Below are 12,486 nucleotides of genomic sequence, written 5' to 3'. Positions count from 1 at the left end.
TTGGTAGTGCCGGGTCCGTATAGACGGAAGGTGTTGGACATGGCCCATTCACACATCTTGGGTGGACACCTAGGGGTGGAAAAAACGCAGGAACGGGTTGTGCAGAGGTTCTATTGGCCTGGGTGTCACCGGGAAATAGTGAACTATTGCAGGTCCTGCCCTACATGTCAGCTAACTGCTCCCACTCCTCATTTCCGGAACCCCCTTGTGCCACTGCCCATTATTGAGGTACCGTTCGAGAGAATTGCCATGGACTTGGTCGGTCCCTTAGTTAAATCAGCTCGGGGCCATCAGTATATATTAGTCATCCTGGACTATGCCACACGCTATCCTGAGGCAATTCCCTTGAGAAATTCTTCCTCAAAGAGCATAGCCCGCGAGTTGGTCCATGTCTTTTCCCGGACAGGTCTGCCGAAGGAGATCCTGACTGACCAGGGTACACCTTTCATGAGCAAGGTGATGAGGGAGTTATGCAAAGCCCTGAAAATCTCCCAGTTGAGGACCTCGGTGTACCATCCCCAGTCAGATGGCCTTGTTGAGAGATTTAACAAGACTCTGAAGAGCATGCTGATAAAAGCTATTGAGAAAGACGGTAGAGACTGGGATTGTCTCTTACCCTATCTGATGTTTTCCATTCGTGAAGTTCCACAGGCCTCCACAGGGTTCTCACCATTTGAGCTTCTATATGGCCGACATCCGCAAGGACTCCTGGATATAGCCAAGGAAACCTGGGAAGCCGAAGTCACGCCCCACAGAAGCGTCATTGAGCATGTGGCCCTGATGCAGCAGAGGATTGCAAAGGTGATGCCTATCGTGAAAGAGCACCTCCTCCAGGCACAAGAAGCTCAGGCCAGGATCTACAACCGGTCTGCAAGAGTGAGGCAGTTCAATCCGGGAGACCGAGTTCTTGTGTTGGTTCCGACGGTGGAAAGTAAGTTCTTGGCCAAATGGCAAGGGCCATATGAGGTCATCGAGAAACTTGGTGAAGTAAACTATAAAATTCACCAACCAGGAAGACGGAAACCATTCCAAGTATACCATGTCAACCTTATCAAGCCGTGGCAAGATAGAGAGCCGACAGTAACTCCATCGTTGTTAAGCAACCCAGAAGATGAGATTGGAGCGGTTACTATAGCGGAGACGCTATCGGAGTCCCAGAAACAGCAATGCCGGGAGTTACTCCAGAAAAACAGGGACCTGTTTTCCGAGTTGCCTGGGTACACGAAGGTCATAGAGCATGAGGTCCTGACAGAGCCCCATGTGCGCGTGAACGTGAAGCCCTATAGAATTCCTGAGGCCCGTCGAGAAATAGTCTCCAAGGAAGTGGAGCGTATGTTGAAGCTTGGAGTCATTGAGGAATCCAAGAGCGGTTGGTCGAGCCCAATTGTCCTGGTCCCAAAACCTGATGGGGAGTGGAGATTTTGCAACGACTATCGGAAGTTGAATGAGGTCTCCAAGTTCGACGCATATCCCATGCCCCGCGTTGATGAGCTCATCGAAAGGCTTGGGCCCGCCAGGTACATAACCACCTTGGATTTGACGAAGGGGTATTGGCAGATCCCCATGGCACAGGAAGCCAAGGAGAAGACGGCGTTTTCTACACCAGATGGATGCTTCCAGTATGTCCGGATGCCATTTGGCCTACAGGGAGCTCCGGCCACTTTCCAAAGGGCTATGGATAGAGTCCTTGCACCCCACAAGGCATACGCTGCTGCGTACCTAGATGATATCGTCATCTTTAGCCCGGTCTGGGAGAGTCATCTGGAGAAAGTCCAAGCGGTGTTTGATGCTATAAGAGAGGCCGGATTTACAATAAACCCGAAGAAGTGTGCATTGGGTAAAGAAGAGGCTAAGTACCTTGGATACATAGTGGGTCATGGAGAAATAAAACCCCAAATCAGTAAAGTGGAGGCAATTCAAACATGGCCAAAACCAGTTTCCAAGAAGCAAGTTAAAGCCTTCCTGGGAATCGTGGGATATTACAGGAGGTTCATCCCAAACTTCGCCACAATGGCGGCGCCTCTGACTGACCTGCTAAAAGGGACAAAATCAGTAATGGTTAAGTGGTCCGAAGAAACAGATTCAGCCTTCCAAGAAATGAAAGAGGCTTTATGTAAGCAACCCGTTCTGATGGCCCCAAACTTCAAGAAAGAGTTTATTCTTCAGACAGATGCCTCAGATGTTGGGGTGGGAGCAGTCCTTTCCCAAGAACTACATGGAGAGGAGCATCCTGTTCTCTATCTGAGTAGGAAGCTGTCCTCGTCTGAAAAGAACTACTCAGTCGTTGAAAAGGAGTGCTTGGCCATAAAATGGGCAGTCGACACATTACGGTACTATTTGCTGGGACGTAAATTTAGACTGATATCCGACCGTGCCCCACTTAGGTGGATGAGGGAAACGAAGGCTAGAAATGCTAGGGTCACCCGTTGGTTCTTAGCCCTGCAGGACTTCTGTTTCCATGTAGAACATAGGGCCGGAAAGCTGCACGGTAATGCTGATGCCCTGTCAAGAATCCCTTGTCTAGTGGGGGAAAGTGCCAAGCCCCACGGCTTTAGGCAGAGGGGGGAGGTATGTAGCGTGGCTAAAGGATGTCTAATCGATGGGAGATATGTGTCTTATAGATGGCTTGCTGCTGTGATGTAACCATAGCTACCTATATGTGTTTCAGGACCTGTGGTGATGTCACAACCACATGTCTGGTCATGTGATGGGTTCTGGGTGTGGTTAGACATATAAAAGAAAGCCTAATGCTTAACACAGATAGATATGTGAAGAGGTGAAACCCTCCTGTGTGTGTCAAGGCTCCAGGACTGAGCCGGAAGGACTGGACATTTGTTTTTCTTTTCCTGAGCCAAAGGCTATTTGTTTTCTGTTATTTCGCCACGTGGTTTATGATGCAATAAACCCTATGAACTTTTCAAGAAACGTGCCTCCTGAGTCTCAGACGTCGCACCCGAGTGAGTGAAATCCCTACAACGCGTAGACAGCGATTTTGTAAGGTATTTTCTGTACTTTTATGTAAAGTTATACAGAAATATGTCTTGTAGCAAGGAAGCCTTCTTATAAGACCCTTTCCCTTCCCAGATCTTATTCTTGATATATTGAGAGGTTCAGAAATCAGATCTTAATGGTAGAAAACATTTTGAGAATGTTACTAGGCTCCCCAAGTACCTGTGTTTAGGCATTTGGTTATGTTAAGCGGCTGCAGAAAGGGACCTAATTTTTGTCTTTACTTATACACCTCCAGTGGCTTTCAAAAGTATTCACCCCCTTGGCTTTTTACCTATCTTGATACATTACAACTTGTGTTTAAATAATTTTGTAATCCAATTTGTGTGTGATGCATCAGCACTAAATAATAATTTCAGTTGGAGAAGTGAAGTGGGAAAAATATAAGCATCAATTAAATTAATGGGATCAAATAATTAAAAATTGGTATGTGCATATGTATTCACCCCTTTTGCTATAAAGCCCATACAAATTTCTGGTGCACGCCATTACCTCCATATGTCACATGCTTAGCGACATGACGTCCACCAGTGTGCAATCTAAGTGTCACATGTCTGTCAGTATATACACTTTACCTTTTCTGAAAAGCCACAGAAGCTGCAACACCATTAAGCATGAGGCATCACTAATAGAGTTGAGCCTACCCCTGGAAGTTCCAGTTCGGCGGTTTCGGCCAAACATGAGTCTAAACTTCGGTTTAAGAACCCGAACTTGACCCAAATTTGACCCCACGCCCGAACCACATATACAGGTCCTTCTCAAAAAATTAGCATATAGTGTTAAATTTCATTATTTACCATAATGTAATGATTACAATTAAACTTTCATATATAATAGATTCATTATCCACCAACTGAAATTTGTCAGGTCTTTTATTGTTTTAATACTGATGATTTTGGCATACAACTCCTGATAACCCAAAAAACCTGTCTCAGTAAATTAGCATATTTCACCCATTCAATCAAATAAAAGTGTTTTTTAATAACAAACAAAAAAACCAACAAATAATAATGTTCAGTTATGCACTCAATACTTGGTCGGGAATCCTTTGGCAGAAATGACTGCTTCAATGCGGCGTGGCATGGAGGCAATCAGCCTGTGACACTGCTGAGATGTTATGGAGGCCCAGGATGCTTCAATAGCGGCCTTAAGCTCATCCAGAGTGTTGGGTCTTGCGTCTCTCAACTTTCTCTTCACAATATCCCACAGATTCTCTATGGGGTTCAGGTCAGGAGAGTTGGCAGGCCAATTGAGCACAGTAATACCATGGTCAGTAAACCATTTACCAGTGGTTTTGGCACTGTGAGCAGGTGCCAGGTCGTGCTGAAAAATGAAATCTTCATCTCCATAAAGCATTTCAGCCGATGGAAGCATGAAGTGCTCCAAAATCTCCTGATAGCTAGCTGCATTGACCCTGCCCTTGATGAAACACAGTGGACCAACACCAGCAGCTGACATGGCACCCCACACCATCACTGACTGTGGGTACTTGACACTGGACTTCAGGCATTTTGGCATTTCCTTCTCCCCAGTCTTCCTCCAGACTCTGGCACCTTGATTTCCGAATGACATGCAAAATTTGCTTTCTTCAGAAAAAAGTACTTGGGACCACTTAGCAACAGTCCAGTGCTGCTTCTCTGTAGCTCAAAAGTGGCTTTACCTGGGGAATGCGGCACCTGTAGCCCATTTCCTGCACACGCCTGTGCACGGTGGCTCTGGATGTTTCCACACCAGACTCAGTCCACTGCTTCCTCAGGTTCCCCAAGGTCTGGAATCGGTCCTTCTCCACAATCTTCCTCAGGGTCCGGTCTCCTCTTCTCGTTGTACAGCGTTTTCTGCCACATTGTTTCCTTCCAACAGACTTACCATTGAGGTGCCTTGATACAGCACTCTGGGAACAGCCTATTTGTTGAGAAATTTCTTTCTGGGTCTTACCCTCTTGCTTGAGGGTGTCAATGATGGCCTTCTTGACATCTGTCAGGTCGCTAGTCTTACCCATGATGGGGGTTTTGAGTAATGAACCAGGCAGGGAGTTTATAAAAGCCTCAGGTATCTTTTGCATGTGTTTAGAGTTAATTAGTTGATTCAGAAGATTAGGGTAATAGGTCGTTTAGAGAACCTTTTCTTGATATGCTAATTTATTGAGACAGGTTTTTGGGGTTATCAGGAGTTGTATGCCAAAATCATCAGTATTAAAACAATAAAAGACCTGACAAATTTCAGTTGGTGGATAATGAATCTATAATATATGAAAGTTTAATTGTAATCATTACATTATGGTAAATAATGAAATGTAACACTATATGCTAATTTTTTGAGAAGGACCTGTAAGTCAATGGCGACCCAAGCTTTGGTGCTGCAAAATGGCTCTAAAGTGGTTGTAGTAAGGGCTAGGGGGCTAAAAAAAGGAAGCAAAATGAGGGTAAGAACAGGACAATTGCCCTGCAAGCAAATGTGGATAGGAAAATTACTTAAAATAACATAAAATAAAAAATAATAATAATCTTGAACCAGGAGGTGAAGGTCCAATTGGAGGAGTGGAGAAGTGCCTTGGGGGTTTATTTTACTGTACTTGTTAATTAATAAATACAATAAAAAAAAGACTTTCGGTCCCCCCTATTTTTAATAATCAGCCAAGGGAAAGCAGACAGCTGTGATCTGGTCTTATTATGGTGGAAAAGAGACAATATTCATGGACTTTTGCAGCTTATAAATATCAGCCCCCAGATGTATGCTTTGCTTATGCCTTAAGTTCTTTATTTGAAAAAATTACTCTCCGACATTTTCCCTCTTTCACCCATTTATTAAAAACATAAATAATCCATACCAGTCCACAGCAATCCAAATGGAGGTCATATGATGATCCCAGTCTTCTTCATCAAGTGTATGGAGCTCAATTCAGAGAACGAAGCTCCATAGACTATAGCAGTAGCCACTGCCGGGTCTCACGCTTCCATCTCTGAGACTAATTCGCTATGAACTGAGGAGATGTCAGTAAGGTTACCTCAGTTCACAGGTGTCCATTTTCACAATGGCAGTGGCAGTATGATGAGCTGTGAACTGAGGTAACTTTACTGACATCACTTCAGTTCACAGCGGCCGGGTCTCGCGGAGTTCAGAGTGAAACCTGGCAGTGGCTGCTGCTCAAGTCTATGGTGCTTCGGATTATGGTGTTGTGGATTATTTTATTTATTTATTTTTTATAAATGGGTGAAAGAGGGGAATTGTTGGGGAGGGTTTTTTTAAAATTAAGATTTTATTTCTGTGTGTTTTTTCTGCCTTGGGCTTGATGTCAGCGGAAATTACACAGCTGACATCAACCCCCAATCTCCTTACTCTGATTGCCAATGCACCAGAGCAATCGGGAAGTTCCGAATATAAGCACCAGACTTGGCGCATCTAACGGATGCACCGTTTTTGGGGCGGCTGAGGGTTGCTCTTATTAGGCTGGGAAGGGGTCATTACTTGGCATGGCTTTGATAGGGCTGGAGGTGCACACAGTCTTAAAGCTTGTAGACTGGCTGTACCAAGCTTTATTAGGATGCTGAATCCGAATAGTAACACGGATGTACGGTAAGAGATTAGTATTTGGGGTTCGGTACCGGTTATCAACCCCAAACTTTCCAATTCGGTTTGCTCATCCCTAACCACTAACCAAACAACACCATGAAGACCAAGGAGATCTCCAAATAAGTCAGGACCACAATTGTTGAGAAGAACAAGTCAGGTTTGGGTAATAAAAAATATCCCAATCTCTTTTTAGTTTGCCAAAAGCCATGTGGGACACTCTCCAAATGTATGGAGGAAGATGCTGTGGTCAGATGAGGCCAAAATGGAAGTTTTTTGCCTCCAAGGTAAACACTACGGATGGCTCCAACACAACACAGCACAGCTGATCACCCCAAGAACACAATCCTCCCAGTGAAAAAAGGTGATGGCAGCATCATGCTGTGTGGAGTTTTTTTGGCAACAGGGACAGGGAAAAGGGTCCGAGTCGAGGGGAAGATGCATGTATGGATGGTGTGAAGTACAGGGATATTCTTGGGCGAAACCTGTTTCAGTCTGTCAGTAATTTAAGACTGGGACAGAGGTTCGCCTTCCCTCAAGACAATGACCCAAAACATACTGCTGAATCCGCACTCGAGTGGTTTAGGCTATGTGCACACGTTCAGGTTTTTTTTGCGTTTTTTCGTGGTAAAAACGCTATAAAAACACATACATTATGCATCCTATCATTTCGAATGCATTCTGCATGTTTTGTGCACATGATGCATTTTTTTCCGCGAAAAAAACGCATCGCGGTAAAAAAAAGCAGCATGTTCATTAATTTTGCGGATTTTCTGCGTTTTTCCCGCTATTCTATATATTTGGGAAAAAACGCACAAAAAACACACCAAAAACGCGTCAAAAACACGTCAAAAAACGCGGGGGAAAAAAAGCATGCGGATTTCTGGCAGAAATGTCCGGTTTTTGTCAGGAAAATTTCTGCAAGAAATCCTGACGTGTGCACATACCCTAAGGGGAAACATGTAAATGATTTGGAGTGGCTTAGGCTACTTTCACACTAGCGTTTTTTTCAATACGTCGCAATGCGTCATTTAGGGGAAAAAACGCATCCTGCAAAGTTCTCTGCAGGATGCGTTTTTGCCCCATAGACTAACATTAGCTACGCATTGCTACGCATTGACAAACGTCGCAACCGTCGTGCGCCGTGTTGTGGCGGACCGCCGGGAGCAAAAAACGTTACATGTAACGTTTTTTGCTTCCGGCGGTCCGCCATTTCAGACCGCGCATGCGCGGCCGGGACTCCTCCCCCACCTTCACCGCACCTCACAATGTGGCAGCGGATGCGCTGGAAAAATGCATCCCCTGCCCCCGTTGTACGGCGCATTCACTGCTAGCGTCGGTACCTCGGCCTGACGTACTGCGATGGGCCGAGTACGACGCTAGTGTGAAAGTAGCCTTAATCTACCGTCACACAGTGGCATTTTGATCGCTACGATGGCACGATTCGTTACGTTCCAGCGATATATCCGTGACGTTCCAGCGATCTCGCTGTGTCTGACACGCTCCTGCGATCAGGGACCCCGCTGAGAATCGTACGTCGTAGCAGATCGTTTGAAACTTTCTTTCGTCGTCTAGTGTCCCGCTGTGGCGGCATGATCGCATGGTGTAACAAAGGTGTGCACGATATTGTATACGATGTGCGCATAGCAACCAACGGCTTCTACATCGCACATACGTCATGAAATTATCGCTCCAGCGTCGTACATTGCAAAGTGTGACAGCAGTCTACGACGCTGGAGCGATATTGTTACGATGCTGGAGCGTCACGGATCGTGCCATCGTAGCGATCAAAATGCCACTGTGTGACGGTACCCTTAGTCAAAGCCCAGACCTTAATCCAATTAAGAATCTGTGGTCAGACTTGAAGATCGCTGTTTGCCAGAGGAAAACATCTAATTTGAAGGAGCTGGAGCAGTTTTGCCTTGAGGAAGGGGCAAAAATCCCAATGGCAAAATGTGGAAAGCTCCTAAAGACTTATCCAAAGTGACTTGCAGCTGTAATTGCCGCAAAAGGAGGCTCTACAAAATACTGACTTTAGGTGGGTGAATAGTTTTGCACACTGAAGTTTTCAGTAATATTGTCCTATTTTTTGTTTGCTTCACAATGAAAAGAAAACTGAATGTTCACAGTTGTAGGCATGTTCTTTACATGAACTGATGCAAACCCTAAAAAAACTGTGAAATTACAGGATGTGAGGTAGCAAAACACAAAAAATGCAGCAAAGGAGGGTGAATACTTTCGCAAGCCACTGTAGGTTCCAATTCATCATTGCTACTTCTCCAGTTTATTTGAGCAATTTTCTCCTTCTTAGTGGCTTTAGTATTTGCGTTTTTTTCTCTATATGTTTTGCTACACATTTGAAGATTTTTTTTTTCAAGTCTTTTTTGATTACTTCTTGACAAGTTTGCTTATTCAGATGTTTTAGACAGATCCATCAAATGCGACTGTTATCAAATTATGAATTTTTGGGGTCGCATCCCACTCCCATCTCTGCCTGGAGTAAAGTTTCTGGCAGAGTTTTCAATTTGGCACATTTTTTTTTTTAGACAAATGTGCAACTTTTTAAAGGATATGTGATTTTTGGCGCTAGAAAAGTTGCAGATACTGCTCAAAGGGAAAAATAAAAACTTTCAAAAAAATTTTTGCACCAAATTCATGAATTGCATGCACCATTTTGAACAATTTGTCACAAAAAATGTCAACGAATAATACAAGACAAAAAAAAAAAAAGACTTAAAGAAATCACAAGTGGTGAATCAGGGCCTTAGTAGGATTTTATCCATGCAATTGCTCAATAATGAACCCCTGGATGTGATCATTGGGATATAACTTTCTAATTTCTAGCACCGATCAAAGTTGTTGGCTAATTTTGTCATAAAAGACCAGTTTGCCTCAGTATTATTGCATGGCCTAAATATGTGTTGTGTATGTGGCCCTTTTTTTCGTAGCTCACCTACGCGCATACTGTAAATGCTTTTGTTTTTTCGCCCTCTTGAGGAGAAAACAAGTATTACAGTGTTTTCAAACTTTAATTTTAAAAACAACGCTCCTGTCCTGAGAGCTAAACAACAAATTTCTCCTTCGATTGTGCCACCAAGCAATTTAATTCAGTCTGATTCTAATTTTTTTTTATAGATCTGCACATGCCTTCGAATTTCAGTTTTGATCTTTTCTGAAAGTAATAGGGGCTGGCTTATCATTTATTGAGCCGTCTGTATATTGTCTGGGGAAAATATTTATGTCCTCCCATTTCCAATTTGCTGTATATTAATTTAGCTGCCTGATTATTATGTTCTTATGCTTGTTTTGTGTTCACTCTTTTTTGTTAGAATTGAAAGAAGGTCATGAGCTGGAAAAGAAAATGTTAGAAGATGGCTTTGAAAAATTAAAACTATCATTACAGGTAATATTTTGGTACATATGTGTCATGACACAGCTGTTTGATGACCCGGGCCTCCTTCCCTGTCCCTAACACTAGGGGGCGCCCTAGCTCGCCCTTTTACCCCGGCATACTTCTGAAGGTGAAGATGCTGGGGCCTCCACCCTTGCCTTATCACCTAAGTTAACCTTCTATCTGTTCTCTTCCCCCACCCAGAGAAGAGGGGAAGAGGGGCACTACTGTGCACCGTAGTACACCAACCTAACAAAAAAGTCAACGCAAACAAGAGTTAACAGAAAACTTCAGGCATACAAAATATTCCCTCACAAATAACAGAGGAATGCATCGGGGCCTGGAGGCAGGGGAATAAACCAAAATAGAGAAGGATAAGGAGTTACCACACATACAAACCAAGCAAAAGTCACAGATAACTCCTCCAACTCTCCTTCTCATATGAATACCTCTCCCTAAGTTAGCCATGCAGCAAATTCTATCTCTGACAAGGATTAGCAACAGAGCCCAGATTATAAAGGGGAAAAGAGTGGCTAACCGAGCTCAGAGATTTCCAACATGGCCGATTAATCCCTGTTCTGCCAGAAGGAATAAACACCAAAAAAATGAAGGAGAAGTGCTTCTTCTCAGCGCTGGAGCAATCAGACGCTGCAGTCTTCTGGCTCCACACTGTCATGGTAACCCCGTGACAATATGCTTCTGCCATGCAGCATACAGCACACCCCTAAAAGAGGCGCCACATACCAGACCCTAAATAAACATCTATCCCGACCCCTTAAATACAGGCCCCAGACCAAAGACCGGCTGAGTGCAGCGCTTGGCTATCTCTGGCGGTCCCATAAAGAATAAACAGAGGGGCAGAGTACATCATCGAGCACCTCTTAATTTACACGAAGCTCGTCAGAACCCTGTTTCTTGGGACCCCAGTAATTAGAAAGGTATTCCCTACCCTACAGATTGGGACCAGCTTTGAATCTTGATAATGCCCCTTTAAAGGAGCTTTCCAGGATTAGAAAAACATTGCTTGCTATCTTTTATAAATATTCAGTCTCTCTTGGACATTATATTGTTTTTCATCAACACTTTTTCCTTCATTTATTATTCAGGACCAAGTTGACACCTTGACGTTCCAGAATCATTCACTAAGAGATCGGGCCAAAATGTTTGAAGAGGCGTTAATGAAAAGCACTAATGAACAGCTAGAGGTAACCTCAGGGTCCTTGTCCGTTACTGGATACAAATAGTGCTCACAACTGCCGTAGCGCTGTATTATTATGGAGGTTCTGCACTAAACTGATTCTCTTAATTGTCTAAACTATCAAGACCAGGCGGCCATCTACAGCTGTCACTGTGGGGAACGTTCTGCATTCAAACACATAAAGGTTTCATTGCTGCGTGTATTAATCTCTGTCGATGGCTTCTCCTAGTGGTGACTTCATGCAACCAGAGTTATAAGGTTTCTTGAAAATCAGAATTAGAGCGCTCCTCTATACATCTACATATTATGAAATAACAGAAACTGAAATTCAGCCGTGACATATGAAAGCCCACTGGGCCATGCTGTCCTTACCCCCGAGCCCCAGATGGGGGTCTCTATTACTAATATTACCCTGCCTGAAGGAAATCAAGATTTAATACAGGACCAACATTTCCAGAGCTCAGCAGGCCAAATATGTGTACACCGTACAGGTTATCACCAATAACATTCTCGCTGATCGTAGTCCTTCATTTTCCCTTTTCTTTCCATTCAGCCCCAACCACCATTACTTCTTCTTCCATGCATAACTCGTCCCTGCAGACTTCTTTGGCTGACTACTTTCCAGCACCCTCCACCATTCACCACAAACCATATAGTGCAATTAACAGTGTCCCAGACAGTAACAATGCCTCTTCTGTGCCCTGTATAGTAATAGTACCAACATAAATTGGGGAAAATTAGTATTTGATACACTACGGTTTTCCATGTTTTCCCACCTACAAAGAATGGAGAGGACTGTAATTTTTATCATAGGTACACTTCAACTGTGAGGGACAGAATCTAAAAAAAAAACCCAGAGAATCATATTGTATAATTTTTACATAATTAATTGCATAATTAATTTGCAATAAGTGATGTTTATGAACATGTGCTGGTACAAGGCAGGGACGCCATACCGGGAGATATAGTAACGGCTGGGGACTGAGTACTAAGGGACGGCTGCTGCCATAAGTACAGGGTGCAGAGTGTACATTAATGAGAAAAAAATCAACTTTTTTGAATTTACCAAATGGCTGCAATGAAACAAAGAGAGTGAAAAAATTTTAAATGTAAAGGTGTCTGAATACTTTCCGTACCCACTGTACATGTAACTGGAGGTGCTGTCCATTCTTTTTTTCAGCATATTGCTTATATGACATGTGCGTGATCATGCTGGTAGTGGTTGGGCTCTTAGTGGTCAGGGCCCTGCTGATCTTGGCATGACACAGATTGCAAATAATTTTTTTGTCTCAGAGCTCTCTTTAAAAAAAAGTCCCAGACT

The 12,486-nt window shown here is 43.7% G+C and overlaps 1 protein-coding gene across 1 annotated transcript in view; it reads left to right on the top strand.

Moving 5' to 3' along the window:
* Window positions 1–12,486, top strand: part of MTUS2 (microtubule associated scaffold protein 2) — a 957,846-nt gene that overhangs the window by 914,590 nt on the left and 30,770 nt on the right. Inside the window, exons 11-12 of the mRNA XM_069759018.1 lie at window positions 9,906–9,979; window positions 11,074–11,172. Of these exons, the coding sequence (XP_069615119.1) occupies window positions 9,906–9,979; window positions 11,074–11,172 (173 nt within the window). The remainder of the gene's footprint in view (window positions 1–9,905; window positions 9,980–11,073; window positions 11,173–12,486) is intronic.

Source organism: Ranitomeya imitator, chromosome 3 (genome assembly GCF_032444005.1).
Source record: "Ranitomeya imitator isolate aRanImi1 chromosome 3, aRanImi1.pri, whole genome shotgun sequence".
Lineage (NCBI taxonomy): Eukaryota > Metazoa > Chordata > Amphibia > Anura > Dendrobatidae > Ranitomeya > Ranitomeya imitator.
This window is presented reverse-complemented; position numbering and strand designations above follow the sequence as displayed.